General features: G+C 44.4%; 1 protein-coding gene across 1 annotated transcript; it reads right to left on the minus strand.

Moving 5' to 3' along the window:
• Positions 1-1,216: 1,216 nt before the first annotated feature.
• Positions 1,217-27,216, minus strand: wdr97 (WD repeat domain 97). The gene is made up of 22 exons (XM_014180642.3): positions 27,074-27,216; positions 26,367-26,782; positions 25,587-26,176; positions 25,345-25,466; positions 24,453-25,173; positions 23,839-23,987; positions 23,397-23,633; positions 20,128-20,218; positions 19,706-19,838; positions 19,291-19,367; positions 18,954-19,017; positions 10,814-10,972; positions 10,424-10,576; positions 10,144-10,299; positions 9,786-9,929; positions 8,290-8,448; positions 7,453-7,647; positions 7,213-7,334; positions 6,812-6,980; positions 6,145-6,311; positions 5,964-6,025; positions 1,217-1,719 (listed from the first exon to the last, which is right to left on the minus strand). Exons 2-22 carry the CDS (start codon positions 26,601-26,603, stop codon positions 1,544-1,546), a joined length of 4,083 nt encoding a protein of 1,360 aa, XP_014036117.3. The 5' UTR covers positions 26,604-26,782; positions 27,074-27,216; the 3' UTR covers positions 1,217-1,543.
• Positions 27,217-27,332: the final 116 nt, after the last annotated feature.

Consider the following 27,332-nt stretch of genomic DNA (forward strand, 5'->3'; position numbering starts at 1 on the left):
GCTTTGTGGACTTCACCGGATAGAGGTTGCTCTACGGTTTTGTGATGAAACAAAGGTGTGGTTGAATTTATTCTTCCACTGTGTCTTCTTATTGTCTCGGCCATAGGCATATGTCACAGTCGCAAGGCATATGAACTAACAGGTTATAGAGCAACCAACGCAATTATCACAACACATAGGTTGCAATATGGCTTTTTTTTCTAGCTTGGCTTCCCCTGTGATTGTACCAATGCACCGCTACTGCAAACGCTTCTAAAATGTATTAGGGTAATATCAAAAGTAAGTCAAGCCATTGTTTATTGGGGAAAAAAACAAGCAGAAGAGTGAATTTAAACCCAGGGGGAAAAAAATGCAATTCCCTCCCCTGTGCCCAATAAAAAAACATACAACCTTCCTCAAAGCCCCAGCAAAGGTTTGACAACCCTCCCCTATATTGGACCACCCCTCCCCCAGTAAATGTTGATCTGTCCCTTAGCTATTCTGAACTTTTTCCATGTATTCTTCTGCTTAATGTTGCTTTTACTCCTTTAAGGTGAATCGCTTTGAAATACAGTACTGTGCAAAAGTTTTAGGCTGGTGTGAAAAAAAGGATGTATATAATACTTTCAAAATAGACATGTTAATAGATTATATTTATCAATTAACTAAATGCAAAGTGAGTGATCAGAAGAAAAATCTAAATCAAATCCATATTTGGTGTGACCACCCTTTGCCTTCAAAACAGCATCAATTCTTATGGGCACACTTGCACAAAGTCAGAGATTTTGTTGGCATATAGTCAGGTGTATGATTAAACTATTATACCAAACAGGTGCTAATGATCGTCAATTCAATATGTAGGTTGAAACACAATCATTAACTGAAACAGAAACAGCTGTGTAGGAGGAATACAACTGGGTGAGGAACAGCCAAACTCAGCTAACAAGCTGAAGACAGTTTACTGTCAAAAATCATACACCATGGCAAGACTGAGCACAGCAACAAGACACAAGGTAGTTATACTGCATCAGGAAGGTCTCTCTCTCCCAGGCAGAAATTTTAAGGCAGACAGGGGTTTCCAGATGTGCTGTCCAAGCTCTTTTGAAGAAGCACAAAGAAACGGGCAATGTTGAGGACCGTAGACGCAGTGGTCGGCCAAGGAAACTTACTGCAGCAGATGAAAGACACATCATGCTTACCTCCCTTCGCAATCGGAAGATGTCCAGCAGTGCCATAAGCTGTTTATTCGGTACTGTTAATTTTCCATCTGCAATATAAGCTTATATTTATATTAAAGCAAACAATGAACAAATATCTCTGGCATATCAGTTCATATCGCGTCCATATTGTCCATGGAACAACACACAACAGTTCAATTTTTACAGACGTTTACAGTCATTCAAACTTTATTTGTATTGAGTGAATCAAGTGATATACAATAAAAAAAGATATATACAAGAGATGTTTAATTCAAACAAGAGTATATCTGTTTAGCTGGTCTTTGTCGGGGAAAGAGAAAAGTCTTGGGTGCGGGGAAGAATATCTTGCTGCTTGGGAGGCTGTGTCATCTGTAGTAGTGTACATAGGAGCGCTCCAGGATGAAGTAGCGTCGCGGCGAGGCCTTCAAACAGTGCTGGTCCACAGGGAATGGAAAGGGGGACAGGCTGACCCTCGGCAGGGTGAGGAACGGGGTGAAGCCCATGAGGACAGGGCGGTTTGAGAGAGGGGGCAAGATCACACCTGTTTTGAAATAAAAGAGACTAAGATCAGACCCTTTGACTTTACAGCATTATTCTAAAATTGATCAAATAAAAACTTTTCCTCATCAATCTACACACAATACCACATGATGACAAAGCGAAAACAAGTTAAGAAAATTTTGCAATTGTATTAAAATTTAAAAATATACCTTATTTACATACAGTTGAAGTCGGCATACACCTTAGTCAAATACATTTAAACTCCGTTTTTCACAATTCCTGACACTTAATCCAAGTAATAATTCCCTGTTTTAGGTCAGTTAGGATCACCACTTTATTTTAAGAATGTCAAATGTCAGAATAATAGTAGAGAGAATTATTTCTTTCAGCTTTTATTTCTTTCATCACATTCCTAGTGGGTCAGAAGTTTACATACACTCAATTAGTATTTGGTAGCATTGCCTTTAAATTGTTTAACTTGGGTCAAACGTTTCGGGTAGCCTTCCACAAGCTTCCCACAATAAGTTGGGTGAATTTTGGCCCATTCCTCCTGACAGAGCTGGTGTAACTGGGTCAGGTTTTTAGGCCTCCTTGCTCGCACACACTTTTTCAGTTCTGCCACAAATTTTCTATAGGATTGAGGTCAGGGCTTTGTGATGGCCACTCCAACACCTTGACTTTGTTGTCCTTAAGCCATTTTGCCACAACTTTGGGAGTATGCTTGGGGTCATTGTCCATTTGGAAGACCCATTTGCGACCAAGCTTTAACTTCCTGACTGATGTCTTGAGATGTTGCTTCAATATATCCACATAATTTTCGTTCCTCATGATGCCATCCATTTTGTGAAGTGCACCAGTCCCTCCTGCAGCAAAGCACCCCCACAACATGATGCTGCCACCACCGTGCTTCATGGTTGGGATGGTGTTCTTCGGCTTGCAAGCTTCCCCCTTTTTCCTTCAAACATAACGATGGTCATTATGGCCAAACAGTTCTATTTTTGTTTCATCAGACCAGAGGACATTTCTCCAAAAAGTACGATCTTTGTCCCCATGTGCAGTTGCAAACCGTAGTCTGGCTTTTTTATGGCGGTTTTGGAGCAGTGGCTTCTTCTTTGAGGAGCGACCTTTCAGGTAATGTCGATATAGGACTTGTTTTACTGTGGATATAGATACTTTTGTACCTGTTTCCTCCAGCATCTTCACAAGGTCCTTTGCTGTTGTTCTGGGATTGATTTGCACTTTTCATACCAAAATACGTTCATCTCTAGGAGACAGAACGCATCTCCTTCCGGAGCGGTATGACGGCTGTGTGGTCCCATGCTGTTTATACTTGCATACTATTGTTTGTACAGATGAACGTAGTAACTTCAGGCATTTGGAAATTGCTCCCAAGGATGAAACAGACTTGTGGAGGTCTAAAAAAAAAATCTGAGGTCTTGGCTGATTTCTTTTGATTTTCCCATGATGTCAAGCAAAGAGGCACTGAGTTTGAACGTAGGCCTTGAAATACATCCACAGATACACCTCCAATTGACTCAAATGATGTCAATTAGCCTATCAGAAGCTTCTAAAGCCATGAGATCATTTTCTGGAAGTATCCAAGCTGTTTAAAGGCACAGTCAACTTAGTGTATGTAAACTTCTGACCCACTGGATTTGTGATACAGTGAATTATAAGTGAAATAATCTGTCTGTAAACAATTGTTGGAAAAATTACTTGTGTCATGCACAAAGTAGATGTCCTAACCGACTTGCCAAAACGATAGTTTGTTTACAATAAATTTGTGGAGTGGTTGAAAAATGAGTTTTAATGACTCCAACCTAAGTGTATGTAAACTTCTGACTTCAACTGTAAGTACTCAGACGCTTTGCTATGAGACTCGAAATTGAGCTCAGGTGCATCCTGTTTCCATGGATCATCCTTGAAATGTTTCTACAACTTGATTTGAGTCCACCTGCGGTAAATTTAATTGATTGGACATGATTTGGAAAGGCACACACCTGTCTATATAAGGTCCCATAGTTGACAGTGCATGTCAGAGCAAAAACCAAGCCATGAGGTCGAAGGAATTGCCCGTAGAGCTCTGAGACAGGATTGTGTTGTGACAGGGTACAAAACAATTTCTGCCGCATTGAAGGTCCCCAAGAACACAGTGGCCTCCATGATTCTTAAATGGAAGAAGTTTGGAACCACCAAGACTCTTCCTAGAGCTGGCCGCCCGGCCAAACTGAGCAATTGGGGGAGGAGGGCCTTCTTGGTCAGGGAGGTGACCAAGAACCCGATGGCCACTCTGACAGAGCTCCGGAGTTCATCTGTGGAGATGGGAGAACCTCCCAGAAGGACAACCATCTATGCAGCACTCCACCAATCAGGCCTTTATGGTAGAGTGACCAGACAGAAGCCACTCCTCAGTAAAAGGCACATGACAGCCCACTTGGAGTTTGTCAAAAGGCACTTAAAGACTCTCAGACCATGAGAAACAAGATTCTCTGGTCTGATGAAACCAAGATTGAACTCTTTGGCCTGAATCCCAAGCGTCACGTCTAGAGTAAACTTGGCACAGTCATGACTGTCCTGTGAGGATCACAATGGGTCAGATCAGCTTGGCAATGGCTGACAATAACCAGACCTTCTCTGACCCGCAGATGGGAGGAGGTAACTGGTGTAGGGGGTTTTGACACCTCCACACCTGATCGTAAATTAAGCAAGAGAGGACTCTCTCTCTACCCTCCAGTATTGGCTAAAGGAATATCCCTTTGTCTCCAGAGACTTTTGCCAACCCAAAACTCTAATGTCCAAAAAGTGAATAATGGAACAATAATTCTAACATAAAGAATGTGGGGAATGGTCAGTGGGGAGATGTAGAAAACTAATGTCATATTGTTTTTCATTTTGTGATGTCATTTAAAACCTTATGGACGAAATACTGTAACTTGGAAAGGATACCCCTTTATCTGTCAGGTTTCCATCCAATACGTTGTGCATATGATATGAAAAATGAGGAAAGTATTGTTGTTAAGATAGGAATGTGATTATAGGACTCATATGAGATAATGTACAAAGGATATAATTAGAAGTTAAGTAGCCACGGCCCAAGTGAGGTCAGAAGAGCATGTCAGACGGACGGAGCAGTCCTCTTTGGCCAGAGTGCATAAAAAGCCTTGGTAACGAAATTAACTTTAGATCAGAAAAGAGTAGAGCGGTCGCTACACATCTGACGTGGTTGGAACTTTGAACCTCAACATGAGGTGAAGAAAATGAACTCACCTACTGTACCAGACCAGGACATCGCCAGTCTGCAGCGGCGTGTGTAAAGTGGTTTGGAACTTTGACTATCTACCTTAGGTGGAGAGAGGAGAAGTCCCTTCTCAGACAATCACTGGTACAGCTAAGTAGCTGTTCTGAGGAATGGTTGGATGGAATGAACACCCAATGCAGACCAGACAACTAGGAAGAAGGACATAGTGACCTCTTGTCTGGAGTCACATCTGGAGGAAACCTGGCACCATCCCTACGGTGAAGCATGGTGGTAGCAGTATCATGCTGTGGGGGTGTTTTTCAGTGGCAGTGACTGGGAGACAAATCAGGATTGAGGGAAATATAAACAGAGCAAAGTACAGAGAGATCCTTGATGAAAACCTGCTCCAGAGTGCTCAGGACCTCAGGCGAAGGTGTACCTTCCAACAGGACAACGACCCTAAGCACACAGCCAAGACAACGCAAGAGTGGCTTTGGGACAAGTCTCTGAATGTCCTTGAGTGGCCGAGCCAGAGCCCGGACTTGAACCCAATCGAACATCTCTGGAGAGACCTGAAAATAGCTGTGCAGCAACGCACCCCATCCAACGTGACAGAGCTTGAGAGGATCTGCAGAGAAAAATGGGAGAAACTACCCAAATACAGGTATGCCAAGCTTGTAGCATCATACCCAAGACAACTCGAGGCTGTAATCGCTGCCAAAGACGCTTCAACAAAGTACTGAGTAAAGGGTCTGAATACTTATGTAAATGTAATATTTCCATTTTTTTATTTTATTATTTTGCAAAAATGTCTAAAAACCTCTTTTTGCTTTGTCATTATGGAGTATTGTGTGTAGATTGAGGAATATATATATTTTTTAAATCACGTTCCAGCCTTATTCTAAAATTAACATAATGTTGAAAAAGTCAAGGGGTCTGAATACTTTTCGAATGCACTGTATACAAGCTCTATACTGAAATGGTTGTTAAGAGCTATTGATTGCATGGATATTCTGTTCACCATACCACGGAGGGCTAAACCTTACCTGGAGGCTTGCGTATCCTGGACATGCTGTAGGTCTCTCCAAGACGTTGGATTGGCTTAGATCTAGATAAGAATGCACACATACAACGAAGCAATGTGTCAGAATATTGCGTTACGAGCTGAAAAGGTGAGGTATGTGACATTTGTTTATGTGATGGGGGGGTGGTACATCTGTCTGGTACCTGGAGGATTCAGGGAGACGCAATACTGTGTCTTTGCGCCCCTCTGGTGGGACAGTCTGTGCCTTCAAAAACATATCCCTTTTGACAGAGCAGAAGTAGTTGAGCACATCCACTGGGGTGAAGAGGTTCTTCCCTGCATTCTTCGGGAACAGAGAACTGTTCTGGCCCTGCAGATCAAAGAGAGGGGAGACCAGCTATCAGTGGTTGCTGGTGGCACTAGAAATCAGACAGGCTCATAGTAATGGCTGTAACAAATTATGGAATGGTGTCAAACATGGTTTCCATATGAATGATACCATTCCATTAACTCCATTCCAGACATTTTTATGAGCCATCCTCTCCTCACCAGCCTCCTCTCCCAGATATTGCTAGGCAGACCTACCATGTTAAACAGGCAAGAACCAGTTTGGGAACCAGTTGCGCAACACTGCGCTTGCCAGTAATCTCATATGCTCATATGAGACCTCATATGCTCATATTTAGAGGTGTTAGGTTCAATGAAAAGGACATTGGCAGCCCAGAGCAGTGCATTGCTGATTAATTCCTCCTGCACCTGCTCTTCTCCTTCTACTTATTTTTATTGGCGGTGGATGAGGTGAGTTTCCCATTTCTATGTAAGCGCTTTGAGCATCTGGAAAAGCAATATATAAATCTAACAAATGATTACCTTGTATTTTGAGGTCCAGGAGTGCAGCCACTCTGCAGCCATCTCTTCCAGGCTCTTCCAGGAATCAGGAAGGTCCTGGACCATGGAGTCCCAGGGATCCATCTCCATGGCCAGCCACGGGTCAGCGTCCTCCACGCCCATCACCTGCAGCAGGCACATCACTGTTTTTCTGCCAACAGGAGGACCAGACACCCAGAGTTAAAGGCCACCATTCACTGGTTGCAACCCAAATGGCTCCCTATTGCCTATATATTGCATTACATTTGACAAGGGCACTCACTATCGCAGCTAGATGAATCAGAGCTCAGAATTCACCATTACAGGGAAGCAGAGTTGAGGACTTACTATGGTGACCTCAATGAAAGTGAGTATAGAGAAAGACTGGTGCGGCATAGACTCACTGAAGTCCCAGTTCTTTGCGGGCCAGTAGAGTGAGGAGCTCCACAATGATCTCATGGCTTTCAGGACCCAGACACACCAACACGTTGAGTATTTCACTCACCACTCGCTGCTCCTCATCGGACTGAAACACACAACATACACACAAACCCAGACATGGTTTAAAATCCAAATTCACAATGGCGGAAAAAAACAGATTCAAACATTAAAAAGCATACCAAATTCCACAAGAGAGGACATACCATATTTGATGAGGTGTTGTTGCGTAGAGAACCCATAAGCCCCTTGCTGAGCTTGTCTGTGTTACCTAGCTCCCCCTGTCTGCGTAGAGTGATCAGCGCGCTCAGGATCCTCATCTTTAGTTGGGCACCACAACTCTGCATGTAGTCCAGAATCTGCATGGAGAACTCCTCAGGGCACAGGGACTGCCTGATACACTTCACACACACAAGAACACCACCAACACATTAGTCTCATTGTCCTAGTCCCAAATGGCACCATATTCCCTGTATAGTGCAATACTTTTGATCAGAGCTCAATGAGGGCTCTCGTCGAAAATAGTGCACTAAATAAGGAATAGGGTGCCATTTGGGTCGCAAACTTCCCGTTGACAGAGAAAATACAGACAACAATAACCTACAGGGGCAGCTGATAAATTACAGCAGTGGTATTCAAACTTTTTCAACTGGGACTTTCTTTTGCCCGAATTTCTCATGACCCCACCCTACCCCCAAAATAATGACACAATCTTAAAATCGGGATATTTACATTTTTACATCAACAAATAACCTTCAATTCATTACATTTTCATCTCTTATCAAAATGAAAATAAATTAATACATTTACTCAACAAAGTTCTGTTTTTCCTTATCTTTCTCAAAAACGTTTGTATATTGTCCCATACAATAACCTGTACTCTTACTTTTTTGGGAGGGGGGGGTGACCCCACTGCAGTTCCCCCACGTGACCCATACTTTGAATACCACTGATTTACAGGGTTTCTAAGGAATTTTCCCCAGTAGAATAATTTGTTTTTTGGGATGAAAAATGGTGTGCTTGCTTCAGCTAAAAATACTCACCCTTTGGTCTTGGTAGATATCCTTGAACCAGTCCTCCTCCACAAACTGTTTAAGGAATCCTGGGATCTCGGGGGTGGGTGTACGGGGTGGTGTTGGGGTTCTAGGGGGAGGTGGGGTCGGCAGTTTGGGTTTCTTAGTGGGAGGGACAGCCTTTGGAGGCTAGGAGTGGAACACAAAACATTCATCAGACCTGGGCCTGTATCCACAAAACCTCTCAGAGTAGGAGTGCTGATCTAGAATCAGTTTTGTATTTTAGATCATAATAAATAAGATTATATGGAAAGATCCTAGATCAGCACTCCTACTCTGAGACTCTTTGTGGATACGGGCCATGAGCACACGACAGCTGCCCTTCATACAGCCCCGATACCGGAGAAGGCTGGTGAAGGGAGGACAGGCTCATGGTCTACACCTGCATTCTACACCTGCATTGCTTGCTGTTTGGGGTTTTAGGCTGGGTTTCTGTACAGCACTTTGATATATCAGCTGATGTAAGAAGGGCTATATAAATACATTTGATTTTGATTAATAATGGCTGGAATGGAATCGATTTAATGGAAAGTATCATATCTTTGTCTTATGCAGCTGTGTGACCCAGTGGGTGAATAAACTTGGTTTGAGCTTTACTAGTTGTCCATGAGTTTTCACTCTGTTTATTTAGAACCTAACAGTATTTCAGATATTATTGTATTACTTTGTGATCAAATAAAGAAAATTGTATTTGCCTGATTTGCATATATACACACGAGGTGTATTTGCATATATGAATAAATTAATATAAAGGGGTGGAACAGGGCTACCGCCACCAAAAACTTGCTATGTCTAGGCCTACCTGCACTCACCTGCTGTGTCTAGGCCTACCTGCACTCACCTGCACTTTCTAGACTTCCTCATTAATACTGTTGTCATGTTCTCTTGCATAATTCAACAAGTGTGTCAAGAGAAGGATACCCACGCAATTTAAAATCAAAACGCTTGGCTCTAGTTCACACCTATCTAAACATACTTTACATTGTTTGCGAGATCAGACATAGTATCACCATAATCCGAGTGTTCATTTTTGGAAGTTGCTTTCATTTCAGCGCATCTAATTAAACATTTCAAATAATTTTTTGGTTTAAACTAACACTCACCAAAATGAAGTGATCTTTCTTCTCTTTCTTGTGATGTAAGTGTCGAGACAGTGCGCTAAATCCCTGACGAAGCGTTAGAGTTCCTATAGATGCAACGGAAGGCCAATGTATTCCACTGATCCCATTTCAGCCATTACCGGAGTGAGTTTGACAGGTCATTACAAACGTTTCCGCGGTCGCTACGTTAACGGGAATGGCACAGGCAAGAGTGGGAAAGTGTCGCAAGAGTAAAATGAAAGCCATCAATCCAGTGATATTTCAGTGATAAGTGGATTTGGCACCCTTCAAACACAGGAAATGGATGGCTGGAAATAAGAGATCCAAAGGTGGGAGGGGCATGTGCGTTGCTAATACACCACTCACCCTCATTACGTAGGCTGGCTTCTCTGGAGTGGGAGGTGGGGGGCTCTTCTCTTTCTGAGGGCTCTTCACCAGCTGTATGGGGGAACCTATGTCCAGTTCCTCATCGCTCTCATACACCAGAAACTGAACTTCTTCAGTATCACCCTATGAGAAAAACCAAACCAACAACCTGTTTGAAATTCCCTCAATCTTATCACAGAACATACACCGATTCTCCTCTTCTGAGGCCATATGTAACAAGCATATCAGAGTTTGAGTGCTGATCTAGGATCAGCTCCCCATGTCCATGTAATCTTATACATTGTGATCTAGAAGGCAAAACTGATGCTGAATCTGGTCTCTGTAAATATCCTCTCACCTCCTCTTCATAGTCCTTCTCATCCCTCAGTTTGAATGTTTGCTTGGGGATTGTGTTTTCCACCACAACGTCTGGCCACAGCTGGCCCACTAGCACAGAGTTAGGGATGAAGCCCACCGGGTTGCTCTGTGCTGGGGCTGGCTCTAGCTCCTCATCCTGCAAAGGGACAGACAGAGGACTAAGGGAGGTGTGGTTACTTCGTCTCAATCCATCTATTACTTAGCTTCAGGAATTAGAGGGACAGCAGACAGATATGCTAAACTGAACCAGTGGCCCTCACCTGCCCTGGCCTGGTTATGGGTGGCAGGGGCTTGGCCAAGTTGGGGTTTGGGAAGAAGCCATTCCTTAAGGTGGGTGGGGTGAAAGGTCGACGGTCAGGTAGTTTTGGAGGAAACAGAGCTGCATGAAGGTCAAACATGTCCTCATCGCCAATCTGAGATATAATCAGAACAAACGTTCATTAGTCTGCATATCTACACTGCATTCCCACTCTCAAGCAATGACATTTGTCCTTTCACATAAAACATTATATTATAGGTGAGGTTATGGGTTCTTCTCTCTACATCTAACAAAAGGGCACATACTGCTTTAATCATCTTTCAGACTCCACTTGGCAGAGTACATTCCTACCCCAATCATCTTGTAGCTAATTGTTCTCAGTATAAGGAACCTTAATGTTGAGGGGCTGGCTGTAGATGATCCTCATATAGCGGTCAAAGGCCTCCTTCCTGGTTTTCAGCGTGGTGGGAGGTTTCCTCTTCCTTCTCTCTGTGGTGCCTTCCTGGAGTGAGGCCAGGTCTCTGTTCCGAGCCAGCAGCGCCTCATACTCCTGAGTGACAGGGAGTGGGTGGAAAAACTGTCATTACACCACTCGCACATTAGGTATGGGAACACACACATTGGCCTTAATTTATCAAACAAACTGATCAAACCTAAAAAGAAAATAGCAGTAGTGGAGAGTGGGGTACATTGAGCCAAAGGTTTAGTTGAGCTACCCCTTGTTTCTAGGAAACCATACACAAAATGAATGTGACCAAATATTTAGCGCCAGCTAGCCTAGTGGTTAGAGCATTGGGCCAGTAACTGCAAGGTTGCTAGATCAAATCCCCGAGCTGACTAGGTAAAAATCTGTCGTTCTGCCCCTGAACAAGGCAGTTAACCCAGGTCAATGATGACCTGTTCCTAGGCCATCATTGTAAGTAAGAATTTGTTCTTAACTGACTTGCCTAGTTAAATAAAGGTTCAATAAAAAATGTATGGAGTCTGTGAAGAAGGAAACCACATGGAAAAAGTGGTAAGCAAGATAAGTCACAAAAACAAATTAATTTATTGCGTAATAGATTTCATGATGCTTGTATCTAAACCAAAGTAGATTGTTTAGGTCCTAAACCTAGCATTAAAGTGTATCATTGTAGTTGTATGGGCTAACATACAGTGCATTTGGAAAGTATCCTTTTTCCACATTTTGTTACGTTACTCTTATTCTAAAATCTTATTCTAAAATCAATCTACACATAATGACAAAGTGAAAACAGTTTATTTGACATTTTTACTAATTTATAAAAAATAAAAAAACTGAAATACCTTATTTACATAAGTATTCAGACCCTTTCCTATGAGACTCGAAATTGAGCTCAGGTGCATCCTGTTTCCATTGATCATCCTTGAGATGTTTTTACAACTTGATTGAAGTCCACCTGTGGTAAATTCAATTGAATGGACATGATTTGGAAAGGCACACACCTGTCTATATTAGGTCCCACAGTTGACAGTGCATGCCAGAGCAAAAATCAAGCCATGAGGTCGAAGGAATTGTCTGTAGAGCTCCGAGACAAGATTGTCTCGAGGCACAAACCTGGGAACGGGTACCAAAACATTTCTGCAGCATTGAAGGTATAAGGCTGTAAGACTAAAGCTGTAACATAACAAAACGTGAAAAAGTCAAGGGGTCTGAATACTTTTCGAATGCACTGTAGTCCAAATGTTTTATGCATAATAGGCCGATTCCGAGTTAAGTGCAAGTAAATGGAACGTAATTCCCATTTTATACACTTTTCTCTCCACGCTTATTCTGACATTTAACTTAAGCATGAGAATAGCATGTTATTCAACAGCTATTCGTTGGGGGTGGAGATCAAAGACATGAATGTGTGGCAGAGGTGTGTCTACACATTCGCCGCATTCTAACCTTGACTTAATTCCCTCATAATTCCACCACCTTTATGAGAGATGAAATGATGAATAACCTGTTGGTTCCTTAGTGGGACAACATTATCTACTTATTATTGATAAGAGCTAGGTAAACGAGTAAGCCGTTTGGATAAGGGGATTGTAAATATAAATGACAATTGTTTTAGATCTATTTTACCTTATACAGTGGGGGGAAAAAAGTATTTGATCCCCTGCTGATTTTGTACGTTTGCCCACTTACAAAGAAATGATCAGTCTATAATTTTAATAGTAGGTTTATTTGAACAGTGAGAGACAGAATAACAACAAAAAAATTCTGAAAAACGCATGTCAAAAATGATTTGCATTTGAATGAGGGAAATAAGTATTTGACCCCTCTGCAAAACATGACTTAGTACTTGGTGGCAGTGCTAGAGGCATCACTACAGATCCGGGTTCGATCCAGGGCTGTGTCGCAGCCGTCCACGACCGGGAGACCCATGAGGCGGCGCACAATTGGCCCAGCGTCGTCCAGGTTTGGTGAGGGTTTAGCCGGCTGGGATGTCCATGTCGCATCGCGCTCTAGTGACTCCTTGTGGTGGCCGGGCGCATGCACGCTGACTTCGGTCGCCAGCTCTACAGTGTTTCCTCCGACACATTGGTGTGGCGGCTGGCTTCCGGGTTAAGTGGACAGTGTGTGAAGAAGCAGAGTGGCTTGGCGGGGTCGTGTTTAGGAGGACGCATGGCTCTCGACCTTCGCCTCTCCCGAGTCCATACGGGAGTTGCAGCGATGGGACAAGACTGTAACTACCAATTGGATATCACAAAAAAGGGGTAAAAAGTACCCCTCAAAACAAAAACTAAAATAAACATGTACATGTGAGAAAGAGAATCTATAATAGAGTAGCAGAGGCACACAAGGTCTTATGTGATGACATGGAGTCTGAACTTGCTAAACATATAAAGAATTTCGCTGACCACTGTCATGGGCTTAGTAGCCTCAAATGCAGAGAACTTGCCTATGAATTGGCACGTCGAAACAACATCCCTGTCCCAGACAACTGGTCAAGAAATGGAAGCGTAAGTGATATTGAACAGAGAGATCTATATGTGAACGCAAGCCTACATTTAAGATATACAATATACCACACCCCCATTCCAACAGGAAACCATCACCCACCTACTCCAAGGCGGCTCAACTTACCCTGTCCCTATGCTCAATTTACCCCATAACCGGGTTAATTTGTGCCAAAAGACCACTTTTTTTTGTACAAGCAATGTTTTCAAAACGGTTATGTTTACACTAATTCAGAATATTTTCTGCGATACACAACATCCTGATATAAACTCAGCAAAAAAAGAAATGTCCTCTCACTGTCAACTGCGTTTATTTTCAGCAAACTTAACATGTGTAAATATTTGTATGAACATGACAAGATCGAACAACTGAGACAAACTGAACAAGTTCCACAGACGTGACTAAAGTAATAGTCAGTAATTGGTGTGGCCACAAGCTGCATTAAGTACTGCAGTGCATGTCCTCCTCATGGACTGCACCAGATTTGCCAGTTCTTGCTGTGAGATGTTACCCCACTCTTCCAACAAGGCACCTGCAAGTTCCCGGACATTTCTGAGGGGAATGGCCCTAGCCCTCACCCTCCGATCCAACAGGTCCCAGACGTGCTCAATGGGATTGAGATTCGGGCTCTTTGCTGGCCATGGCAGAACACTGATATTCCTGTCTTGCAGGAAATCACGCACAGAACGAGCAGTATGGCTGATGGCATTGTCATGCTGGAGGGTCATGTCAGGATGAGCCTGCAGGAAGGGTACCACATGAGGGAGGAGGATGTCTTCCCTGTAACGCACAGCGTTGAGATTGCCTGCAATGACAACAAGCTCAATCCGATGATTTTGTGACACACCTCCCCAGACCATGCCGGACCCTCCAACTCCAAATCAATCCCGCTCCAGAGTACAGGCCTCGGTGTAACGCTCATTCCTTTGACGATAAACGTGAATCCGACCATCACCCCTGGTGAGACAAAACTGCGACTCGTCAGTGAAGAGCACTTTTTGGCAGTCCTGTCTGGTCCAGCAACGGTGGGTTTGTGCCCATAGGCGACGTTGTTGCCGGTGATGTCTGGTGAGGACCTGCCTTACAACAGGCCTACAAGCCCTCAGTCCAGCCTCTCTCAGCCTATTGCGGACAGTCTGAGCACTGATGGAGGGATTGTGCGTTCCTGGTGTAACTCAGGCAGTTGTTGCCATCCTGTACCTGTCCCGCAGGTGTGATGTTCAGATGTACCGACCCTGTGCAGGTGTTGTTACACATGGTCTGCCACTGCGAGGACAATCAGCTGTCCGTCCTGTCTCCCTGTAGCTCTGTCTTAGGCGTCTCACAGTACGGACATTGAAATGTATTGCCCTGGCCATATCTGCAGTCCTCATGCCTCCTTGCAGCATGCCTAAGGCAAGTTCAGGCATTTGAGCAGGGACCCTGGGCATCTTTCTTTTTGTGTTTTCAGAGTCAGTAGAAAGGCCTCTTTAGTGTCCTAAATGTTCATAACTGTGAACTTAATTGCCTACCGTCTGTAAGCTGTTAGTATCTTAACGACCGTTCCACAGGTGCATGTTCATTAATTGTTTATGGTTCAATGAACAAGCATGAGAAACAGTGTTTGAACCCTTTACAATGAAGATCTGTGAAGTTATTTGGATTTTTACAAATTATCTTTGAAAGACAGGGTCCTGCAAAAGGGACGTTTCTTTTTTTTCAGAGTTTATATGTAGTATGTGGACACCCTTGAAATTAGTGGATTAAGATCACCATGCACAATGCCTAGCGCCAGCTGGAGTGGTGTAAAGCTCGCTGCCATTGGACTCTGGAGCTGTCAGGGGTGCGTACTGGCGGCAGAGTAGTCAGACGCAGGAGAGCAAAACTGTGTTTCCAACGGCTCAGTTTAAATCATCAAAACCCACCGGATACAGAACAATGTAATAAATGGGTACATAACCCGACGCACACCAGAACATAACGTGCACAAGCACTGACAACAAACAATTACGGACAAGGACATGGGGGGGGAACAGAGGGTTAAATACACAACATGTAATTGGAACCAGGTGTGATGGAAGACAAAACCAGTGGAAAAGGAAAAGTGGATCGGCGATGGCTAGAAGGTCGGTGACGTCAACCGCCAAACGCTGCCCGAACAAGGAGCGGGACCGACTTTGGCGGAAGTCGTGACAGGAGCAGTGGAAACGCTTTCTCTGGAGTAATGAATTATGTTTCACCATCTGGCAGTCCGATGGACGAATCTGGGTTTGGCGGATGCCAGGAAAACGCTACCTGCCCCAATGCATAGAACCATCTGTAAAGTTTGGTGGAGGAGGAATAATGGTCTGGGGCTGTTTTTCATGGTTTCGGGCTAGGCCCCTTAGTTCCAGTGAAGGGAAATATTAACGCTACAGCATACAATGACATTCTAGACGATTCTGTGCTTCCAACTTTGTGATATCAGTTTGGGGAAGGCCCTTTCCTGTTTCAGCATGACAATACCCCCGTGCACAAAGCGAGGTCCATTAAGAAATGGTTTGTCGAGATCAGTGTGGAAGAACTTGACTGGCCTGAACAGAGCCCTGACCTCAACCCCATTGAACACATTTGGGATGAATTGGAACGCCAACTGCCAGCCAGGCCTAATCACCCCAAGATCAGTACCTGACCTCACTAATGCTCTTGTGGCTGAATGGAAGCAAGTCCCCGCAGCAATGTTCCAACATCTAGTGGAAAGCCTTCGTAGAAGAGTGGAGGCTGTTACAGCAGCAAATACAGCAGCAAAGGGGGGACCAACTCTATATTAATGCCCTCTCCTCGATGTTATCCTCACAAATAATCCTGATAGGTATCAGTCTGGTGTTTTCTGTAATGACCTTAGTGATCACTGTTTTACAGCCTGTGTTATAATGGCCGCTCAGTGAAACAACCTGTCCTGATTTGTCATAGACTCTTGCTAAAACACTTTAATGAGCAAGCCTTCCTTCATGAACTGGCCTCTGTAAAATGGTATAGTATTAGCTTGATCCCCTCTGTTGAAGACGCTTGGACCTTGTTTTTTTTATATTTGTTGTGGTATTGTTAACAAACACGCCCCCATAAGGAAAATGAGAATTAAAAACAGGTTCAGCCCCTGGTTCGACCGTGATCTTGCAGAGTTACTCCACCTCAAGAATTGCATTTGGCGAAAGGTTCGGCACACACATACTCAGGCTGACTGGCTATTGTTCAGGCAAATGAGAAATAAGTGCACTCAGGCTAACCTGAGTAGATTTTTCTATATAGATTTTCTATTGTGTTTTTGACTGTACTTTTGTTTATCCTATGTGTAACTCTGTGTTGTTGTTTTTGTCGCACTAATTTGCTTTATCTTGGCCAGGTCGCAGTTGTAAATGAGAACTTGTTCTCAACTGGCCTACCTGGTTAAATAAAGGTGAAATAAAACAATAAAAAATCCGGAAGGCCAAAGTTAGTTACTTTAAGGAGCTCTTCTCTCTCTATGGGTCTTTGAGAAGAGCGTGGGGAGATCAAACTGATCCTAACTGTTATAGGCCTATTTATATTTTGCCCTGTTTATCAAAAGTGTTGGAAAAACAAATCAACTGACTGGCTTTCTTGATGTCTATAGTATCCTCTCTGGTATGCAATCTAGTTTCCGCTCAGTTTATGGATGTGTCACTGCAACCTTAAAGGTGCTCAATGATGTCACCATTGCCCTTGATTCGAAGTAATATTGTGCTGCTATTTTTATTGACTTGGCCAAAGCTTTTGATACGGTAGACCATTCCATTCCTGTGGGCCGGCTAAGGAGTATTGGTGTCTCTGAGGGGTCTTTGGGCTGGTTTGCCAGCTACCGCTCTCAAAGAGTGCAGTGTATAAAGTGAGAAAATCTGCTGTCTCAGCCACTGCCTGTCACCAAGGAGGTATCCCAGTTTCCAATTGGCTCATTCATCCCCCTCCTCTCCCCTGTAACTATTCCCCAGGTCGTTGCTGCAAATGAGAACGTGTTCTCAGTCAACTTACCTGGTAAAATAATGGATAAATAAATAAAATAAAATCCCAAGGCTCGATCGTAGGCCCTACGCTCTTCTCAATTTACATCAACAACATAGCTCAGGCAGTAGGAAGCTCTCTCACCCATTTATATGCAGATGATACAGTCTTATACTCAGCTGGCCCCTCCCCAGGTTTTGTGTTAAATGCTTTTCAACAAAGCTTTCTTAGTGTCCAACAAGCTTTCTCTACCCTTAACCTTGTTCTGAACACCTCCAAAACAAAGGTCATGTGGTTTGGTAAGAAGAACGCCCCTCCTCCCACAGGTGTTATTACTGCCTCTGAGGGTTTAGAGCTTGAGGTAGTCACCTCATACAAGTACTTGGGAGTATGGCTAGACGGTGCACTATCCTTCTTTCAGCACATATCAAAGCTGCGGGCTAAAGTTAAATCTAGACTTGGTTTCCTCTATCGTAATCGCTCCTACCTCACCCCAGCTGCCAAACTAACCCTGATTCAGATGACCATCCTACCCATGCTAGATTACGGAGACATAATTTATAGATCGGCAGGTAAGGGTGCTCTCGAGCGGCTAGATGTTCTTTACCATTCGGCCATCAGATTTTCCACCAATGCTCCTTATAGGACACATCACTGCACTCTATACTCCTCTGTAAACTGGTCATCTCTGTATACCTGTCGCAAGACCCACTGGTTGATGCTTATTTATAAAACCCTCTTAGGCCTCACTCCCCCCTATCTGAGATATCTACTGCAGCCCTCATCCTCCACATACAAAACCTGTTCTGCCAGTCACATTCTGTTTAAGGTCCCCAAAGCGCACACATCCCTGGGTCACTCCTCTTTTCAGTTCGCTTCAGCTAGCGACTGGAACGAGCTGCAACAAACACTCAAACTGGACAGTTTTATCTCAATCTCTTCATTCAAAGACTCAATCATGGACACTCTTACTGACAGCTTTGTGTGATGTATTGTTGTCTCTACCTTCTTGCCCTTTGTGCTGTTGTCTGTGTCCAATAATGTTTGCACCATGTTTTGTGCTGCTGCCATGTTGTGCTGCTGCCATGTTGTTGTTATGTCGTGTTGCTACCATGGTGTGTTGTCATGTGTTGCTGCCTTGCTATGTTGTTGTCTTAGGTCTCTCTTTATGTAGTGTTGTGTTGTCTCTCTTGTTGTGATGTGTGTTTTGTCCTATATTTATATTGTATTTATTTTTTATTTTTAATCCCAGGCCCCCGTCCCCGCAGGAGGCCTTTTGCCTTTTGGTAGGCTGTCATTGTAAATAAGAATTTGTTCTTAACTGACTTGCCTACTTAAATAAAGGTTAAATAAATACAATATTTAAAAAATGCCCATGATTTTGGAATGAGATGTTCGACGAGCAGGTCTCCGCATACTTTTGGCCATGTAGTGTATCTTTGTTAGAAAGAATACTATATTTCCCTTGCTGTAGTGATGCTGAATGTAACAAATGGCTCACCTTACCCCACACTCCTTTACACTCAATTCCATGCAAAGCTTTCTCTCGTTCTCCTCTCTCTCCCTTTCATATTCTGGGTAAACTCACTGGATCTTTGGTCATGTCCTGCTTTCCGTTGGGCTGCTTCTCTGGTATGGGGGAGACCACAGTCCTGATGGTAGACAAAAGCACGTCACACACTCAATAATGTCCAGGTTACGGTAAATGTAACATAACTATTATATAGATGTAAATAAAAACTGTAAATCTATAGATAATACATTTTGGCCCAAAATCCCAATAAATACGTAGATTTACCAGCGCAAACGGAATCCATAGATTTACTGTTTATACACATTTACTGTAACAAACAGTCATAACTTGTCATAACTTGTCTATGATGTTCATTATGTCACATTATATGTAGAGACGGAGGGTAGCTTACTTGGTTTTGCTTGTCCTTGTTGAGATGTGAGATATGGGCAAGTCAGGGATAGGATCTGACATCTCAGTACAAAGGAGCTATGGATGTATACAGAGCATAGGCACAGCAAAGGTATCATTACACAGTAAGCACTTATTCTACATTATCTCACTGAAAATGCCTAAACACGTATTCACCCTCCAAGACCCATTCTAATATATAAGCCATTTAGCAGACACTTTTACCCAACGCGACTTATAGTAGTGCGTGCATCGATTTTCATATGGGTGGCCCCTGTGAAAATCGAACCCATGATCCTGGCATTGCAAGCACCATGCTCTACCAACTGAGCCACACTACGACCACCACAAGAGACCAGTCTGTCGTCACCACCTCTCCCCAGTATTTCACCACCCCTTCCCCCCAGTCAGTATACCCGTAGCTGGAAGTCATGTGGCAGCAGGTGGGTGCAGCGGATCCTATACAGGTCCCCTCTGATGCCTAGGAGCAGATCTCCCCTCTGCCCACTGTAGGCCAGACACTCAGGCTCCGCACTCAGCTGGAGGGTTCTTAGAGGGACAAGGAGTGCAGAAATTACTAACACACACACACCCCTTACAGAAAAACACATGATTTTACATGTGGAAAATCACATGTGAAATCATGTGAAAGCGTGTTTTTGGAACTCTTCCCATATGATTACGTTTTCACATGTGTATGTTCATGTTATCACATGTTGCTTTACATGTTGTCACATGTTATCACATTAACTTCACATAAGATGAACACTTCATGTTCAAATGTGAAATTCATGTGTTTTTTTCCCCATTAGGGACACACACAAACACATTGACTGACCTGAGGAGGCGGTTATCTTCATCCCAGATGCGAACAGTTCCATCCTGACTGCTGGAGGCAAACACTCTGAGCTGATGGCACACACAGAGCCCTGCACTCTCACACACACACACACCAACACACACACACACACACACACACACACACACACACACACACACACACACACACACACACACACACACACACACACACACAAAGACAATTAAAAAACCTTGTCCGAGGATCACCTACTGAACAAAAATATAAACATAAGTGTAAAGTGTTGGTCCCATGTTTCATGAGCTGAAATAAAAGATCCCAGAAATGTTCCATATGCACAAAAAGCTTATTTCTCTCAGATTTTGTGCACAAATTTGTTTACATCCCTGTTAGTGAGCATTTCTGCCTTGCCAAAATAATCCATCCATCTGACAGGTGTGGCATATCAAGAAGATGATTAAACAGCATGATCATTACAGAGGTGCATCTTGTGCTGGGGACAATAAAAGGCCACTCTAAAATGTGCAGTTTTGTCACGCAACAACAATGCCACAGATATCTCAAGTTTTGAGGGAGCATGCAATTGGCATGTTGACTGTAGGAATGTCCACCAGAGCTGTTGCCAGAGTATTTAATGTTAATTTCTCCACCCCAATGTAGTTTTAGAGAATTTGGCAGTACGTCCAACCGGTCTCACAACTGAAGACCACGTGTAACCACGCTGTCACAAGCGTTGTTAAGGACAGACCAAGGCGCAGCGGGTATAGTGCTCATTCTTACTTGTTTATTTAAAGAGAACACTTAAACAAAGAAAAAACAAACGACAGCAAACAGTTCCGTAAGGTTCACAGACTATAACAGGAAATTAACCACCCACAAAACCCAAAGGAAAACAGGCTGCCTAAGTATGGCTTCCAATCAGAGACAACGAAAGACACCTGCCTCTGATTGGAAACCACACTCGGCCAAACCTGGAAAAAGAAACATAGAAAATGAAAACTAGAACCAAAATCCCCTAGACCAAAAAAAAAAAAAACACACAAAACAAACACCCCCTGCCACGCCCTGACCATACTACAATGACTACAATGACAAAAGTCCCATTTACTGGTCAGGACGTGACACACGCCAGCCCAGGACCTACACATCTGGCTTCTTCACCTGCGGGATCGTCTGAGACCAGTCACCCGGACAGCTGATGAAATTGAGGAGTATTTCTGTCTGTAACAATTCCTTTTCTGGGGAAAACTCATTCTGACTGGCTGGGCCTGGCTCCCCAGTGGACAAGTCCACCATGACTGCGCCACTGCCAATTCATGTGAAATCCATATGATTAATGGGTCAGAGACATGGGAGGAATTTCAGTCCGGGACTCATAGCTACATGGCAAGTTCTCATTGGTCCAAATTGTCTATATATCGGGCCTGAAATGGGATACACGTTATCTGGCCATTTGCCCAATTTTATTGCCAGGAATTCTAATTGGTCAACCACAGGCTAGGGTTGGGGGTATAAAACTACATCTGCCTCTTTGTTCTGTGGAAAGAATCACTGAAGACAGGGGAGAATGAACAGCTACCTTTCAGCATAACATCTATGATTTGTCCTCTTTGAATAAACCTATTTTTCTCCCCCTGATTTGCTTTGGGGTCTGTGTAATTGAAGAGTAACATCAACAGTTAACCTGTTATGGCTAGGGGGCAGTATTTTCACGGCTGGATAAAAAACGTACCCGATTTAATCTGGTTACTACTCCTGCCCAGTAACTAGAATATGCATATAATTATTGGCTTTGGATAGAAAACACTTCAAAGTTTCTAAAACTGTTTGAATGGTGTCTGTGAGTATAACAGAACTCAAATGGCAGGTCAAAACCTGAGAGATTCCTTTACAGGAAGTGGCCTGTCTGACCATTTCTTGAACTTCTTTGCCATCTCTATCTTTTACAAAGGATCTCTGCTCTAACGTGACACTTCCTACGTCTTCCATGGGCGCTCAGAGCCCGGGAAAAACCTGAATGTCGTCATCCCAGCCCCAGGCTGAAACACATTATCGCCTTTCTCAAGTGGCCGATCAAGGGACTGTGGGCTTAGGCGCGTGCCCTGGCCGCCCCCGTCTTTGTGATTTTTCCTCTGTTTGCCGAAAAGGAGATTCCCGGTCGGAATATTATCGCTTTTTTACGAGATAAATTGCATAAAAATGTATTTTAAACAGCGGTTGACATGCTTCGAAGTACGGTAATGGAATATTTAGAATTTTTTTGTCACGAATTGCGCCATGCGCGAGACCCTGATTTACCATTTCGGATAGTTTCTGGAACGCACGAACAAAACGCCGCTATTCGGATATAACGATGGATTATTTTGGACCAAACCAACATTTGTTATTGAAGTAGCAGTCCTGGGAATGCATTCGGACGAAGACAACAAAGGTAATAACATTTTTGTTATAGTAAATCGGATTTTGGTGAAGGCTAAACTTGCCGGGTGTCTAAATAGCTAGCCCGTGATGGCTGGGCTATGTACTTAGAATATTGCAAAATGTGCTTTCACCAAAAAGCTATTTTAAAATCGGACATATCGAGTGCATAGAGGAGTTCTGTATCTATAATTCTTAAAATAATTGTTATGCTTTTTGTGAACGTTTATCGTGAGTAATTTAGTAAATTGTTAGTAAATTCCCCGGAAGTTTGCGGGGGGTATGCTAGTTCTGAACGTCACATGCTAATGTAAAAAGCTGTTTTTTGATATAAATATGAACTTGATTGAACAAAACATGCATGTATTGTATAACATAATGTCCTAGGTGTGTCATCTGATGAAGATCATCAAAGGTTAGTGCTGCATTTAGCTGTCTTCTGGGTTTTTGTGACATTATATGCTAGCTTGAAAAATGGGTGTCTGATTATTTCTGGCTGGGTACTCTGCTGACATAATCTAATGTTTTGCTTTCGCTGTAAAGCCTTTTTGAAATCGGACAGTGTGGTTAGATAAAGGAGAGTCTTGTCTTTAAAATGCTGTGAAATAGTCATATGTTTGAAAAATTGAAGTTTTTGTATTTTTGAGGAATTTGTAATTCGTGCCATGCCTATCATTGGATATTGGAGCAGGTGTTCCGCTAGCGGAACGTCTAGATGTAAGAGGTTAACACAATGAATAAGATTACATGGACAATGTTGACCTGATCCTAGATCAGCACTCCTACTCTGAGACGTTTCATACGGCCCCAGATCTATAGTATCTAAAACACAGTATATTGTTTAACGGTATCTTCTGTTACTGTCTCACCCGTAATGCAGTCCAGATGGTCCTCACTGGGCGGATGGTCAGTGCGACTCTGGTTGAGCAGGCTGAAGTGCACCAGGCTATAGGTGGCGCTATCGGGATCCTGGAAGGCTAGGGCCAGCAGAGGCCCCAACAGGGCCAAGTAGAGTGGAGGATGCCCACAGAAAAGGTTCAAGTGCAGGCTGAGACACTCCTGGGCATAGGGAAACACCCTCCATACCAGCACTGCCTTGTCCTCACCTGATGAAAGGGAGAGAATGGGATGATGACCACCATCATCATTACCATCATCACCAACATCATCACCCCCACCACCATCATCATCACCAACATCATCATCACCACCACCATCATCATCATCACCATTAGCATCACCACCACCACCATCACCACCACCACCACCATCATCATCATCATCCCATAGAGCAAATAGAGTGCTGCATACCGGCTGTGAGTAGGTAGCTGTTCTCAGGGTCTGCCTGCAGGGAGGTGATTTTCTGTCCGTTGTGCGCGGGGGTCCTGTACTGCACCTTTCCTGTATCCAGCATAAGCACACTCACACAGCCACCATTGTGCCCCAGCATTACCAGGAACCTGTCACAGGGGTAGTCATAGGGAGTCATAACATATCACTACTTTGGATGGTTGGCACACTATTTTGAGCTCCGGGGTGAAGTTTCCCCTAGGTACAGATCTAGGATCAGTTTCCCCTCCCCTAATCTCGGTTAACCCAGAACTCAAATCTTGCAAGATTACACCTCTCCCAATCCTAACCTCAAAAAATGCAAAACTGAACAGTGTCTAGGGGAAACTTCATCCAACACCCTGTCTTTTACCCTTCCCCCAATCCTAACCTCAAAAAATGCTAAACTGAACAGCGTCTAGGGGAAACTTCATCCAACAGCCTGTCTTAATTTAGTAACAGATTAAAACAGATTTAACATATTCAAACATTGAGTGCTTGTTTGGGTAATTACCGAGGGATTCACGAGCTAAATATAAAGGGACTGTCAATAATATCAAGACAAGTCTAAATTAGGGACACAGGAGGGGTCTTACCGGTTCTTGGCATCATGAAGAGGTTTCTTGTTCGTGGGTCTCTGGCATCTCTGCTCCTGCAGGCTCTTCCACTCGTCTAGCGCTCTCTGTCCGTCGGCTATGTTGCTGTAGAGCACCATGCAGGAGGCTGGGCCTGGCTTTGCGATCCACTGATCCCCCTCGCCATCCCTCTGCTCCTCCCTCTGCCATGGACCCTGTCCTCGTGCCTTCCACTCATCCACACACGTCGCTGGATTGGTCAGCGTGCTGGCCCGGATCAACGTTCCACCCTCCGTCAGGACCAATAGAATTTCTTTGTGCAAGCAGTAATCGGCGCACCTTACCCTCTGCCCGGCACCGAAGGAGGTTAGGACCGCCCCCGTCTCGGCGGCCACTAGCGTGACGTTACTATCCCCGCTGACGCAAAGCACCCGGGTGGGGTAGGGCAGGGGGCAAGAGGGAACTACTATCTGTCTCACGGGACCACCCAAGTCCCCCCCCAGCCTGCAGTGAAGGTTATACAGGCTGCTGATGGTCCAGAAGTCCACTCCTTGCTGGGAGAAAGTAAAGAAGGTGCCCCCTTTCATCGGACCCCCCAGGGCCAGAGGGGGCTCCCCTCCTTCGATGGGGAAACACTGGACCTGGTCCCCCCCCTCTATGCTCCAGCAACGCAGGGTCCCATCCAGGGAGGCAGAGAGCAGCAGGCCAGACTCCGGACAGCAAGCCAGAGAGGTCACCACACCTACGCACCACACACACACACACACACACACACACACACACACACACACACACACACACACACACACACACACACACGTAAAGAGTGTTGTGACCTTTGTTGAATGCATTTGACTTGACTAGCTGGAATCATAGGGAAGGTTTTTTCCCCCCAACCAAGTGGTTATCTCACCAGTGTGTCCTACGAACGCCATACAAAGCCCCCAGTCAGGACCCCACACTCTGATGGAAACATCTTTGGACGCAGTGACCACAAAGTCCAGATGAAAGCTGTACACCAGTGCAGTGATATCCCTGAAGAAAAGAGACATGTTCACTCTGTCTGCAGATCAGTTGAGGTGACATTTTGCCAAAAACTGCCCACTGTCCAACAACCATGAACACACACACACACACACACACACACACATTTACCGTAGGTGGAGGTTCCTTTTGTGCTCCAGAACACGCCCAGCAGTGAGGTCAACGACAACCACAGCTCTCCTGTAAACGACGAAGGCCCTGTGATGCCTCTCGGGGCCTGGGGGGGCCAACGCCAGCTGGGTAAAAACGCTGTGGCGCCCAAGACCCTCCGTCACTCTCACCCGGCACACCATGTGAGTCAGACACCACACACACACGTTCCCCGCCCCCGCTGTCACCAGCTCCAGGGACTGCTCTGTGACCTGGCAAACCCGCACATCCAGAGGGTCTAGAGCGTTGGCTAGGGGGCGCAGCTCACTGTCCAGCAGCGTGAGGCTTGCCCCGGGCCCCCAACCCACCAGACGCCCAGGGAGCTGAGTGGAGGTTAGGCCCATGTAGGGGACAGAGACAGAGGCGGGTGGGAGGTCACGGAGACGCCCGTCTGGGTGGTACATAACGACCCTGCCTTCCCTGTGAAGGCTGATGAACCCTGCCGCCCCCTTGCCATAGGTCATGTGGCGCACAGGGTCGTTGCAAGGGAAATTACGTAAGTGCAGCAGGCCATGGGTGAAAACAGCACTCTTGACATCGAAGCTTCTTATCTAGGAAAGCGAGAGAGAGAGTTAGGATAAATAGACATTTATTTTCTGATGTCGCCTACCGATTTAACAATGCCTCCAACCAAAGACAGAGGTTGCATCCCAAATGGCACCCTATTCCCTATATAGTAAACTATACATGGTCTATAGGGAATCGGGTGCCATTTGGGACACACAGAGACATCTTATTTACCTTGTTCACATTCTGCTTCATTCCAGTGCTGAGGAACTTCCACATCCTGCGAGCTTTCCCCTTGGTACTCTCCTCCACCGAATTCCCCCTCCCTCTCCGTAACTCTGACCCCCATGAGCGTCTAACCGGCCTGACTGCTCCCTCCTGGTCCGCTGTTGTGGGGCGGGGGGTAACCCGCAGCGTGCTCTTCCTGTCCAGGTCAGTTTCGTCGGCGAGGGGAGGGGAGGCCATCCCCATGTCCTGCACGAAGCCTTGCTCCTCGTCTGTGTTGTCTGCTGAGTTGAGCGTGGATATTTTGCATGCACTTCCTCTCTAACTCCGATGGGGTGGTTTTGGTGTTCTTTGGCACTCGCAAATGTCTTTAAGCCTAAAGCTCAGTCTAAATGTCAGACCCTTTAGTTCAGTTGAAATATTTTCTGGTGAAGAGGGGAAAAAAATATTTCAGGCTCCAACCTGTTTTCTATTTGCCAGATGTGACAGTTGCTTTCAAGGCACTCTATCAAGACAACACCTTTGAAATTGTAGCATTCTGATGATAGATAACTACTACGTTATCTAAGCAGATGTTCATGTTTAGTAACTTTTCTCTATTATTGGATTCTAAAGTAGCCTATACAAACCGGCAACATGAGACATTTTGATCAAAAACAGTATCTAATCCGTCAACGATGTCAATATTTATGAAACAGAAGAAAAACACCACTGACCGTGACCATGGTAGCATCCGTAGTTCTAAACAGTAGTTCTTTCTCACACCAAAGACTGTTGTCAGCGAGTCCAGTTACAACCACATTGTAGCTAAAACTCTTCCCACGTTGTAGAGAATCTTCATTGCCGAGCGCATACCATTCGTTGCTAGGATACGGGTCACTTGATTGAATGAAAATGTTCTGTTTGGACTCATGTCTCTGATGTTGGAATGATTTCAAGAATTCGATTTATTTTAGGCCTACCCCAAAGCCATAT

This window comes from Salmo salar, chromosome 29 (assembly GCF_965601325.2).
Source record: "Salmo salar chromosome 29, fSalSal1, whole genome shotgun sequence".
Classification (NCBI taxonomy): Eukaryota; Metazoa; Chordata; class Actinopteri; order Salmoniformes; family Salmonidae; genus Salmo; species Salmo salar.

Excerpts from the sequence above, each read along its gene's own strand:
- wdr97 (XM_014180642.3), bottom strand. The coding sequence starts at position 26,603 with ATGGGGATGGCCTCCCCTCCCCTCGCCGACGAAACTGACCTGGACAGG. Across the intron at positions 10,300-10,423 it reads CCATAACCAGGCCAGGGCAG|GATGAGGAGCTAGAGCCAGC; the intron begins GTGAGGGCCACT and ends GTCCCTTTGCAG. Across the intron at positions 6,312-6,811 it reads CCTGGACCTCAAAATACAAG|GGCCAGAACAGTTCTCTGTT; the intron begins GTAATCATTTGT and ends TTTGATCTGCAG.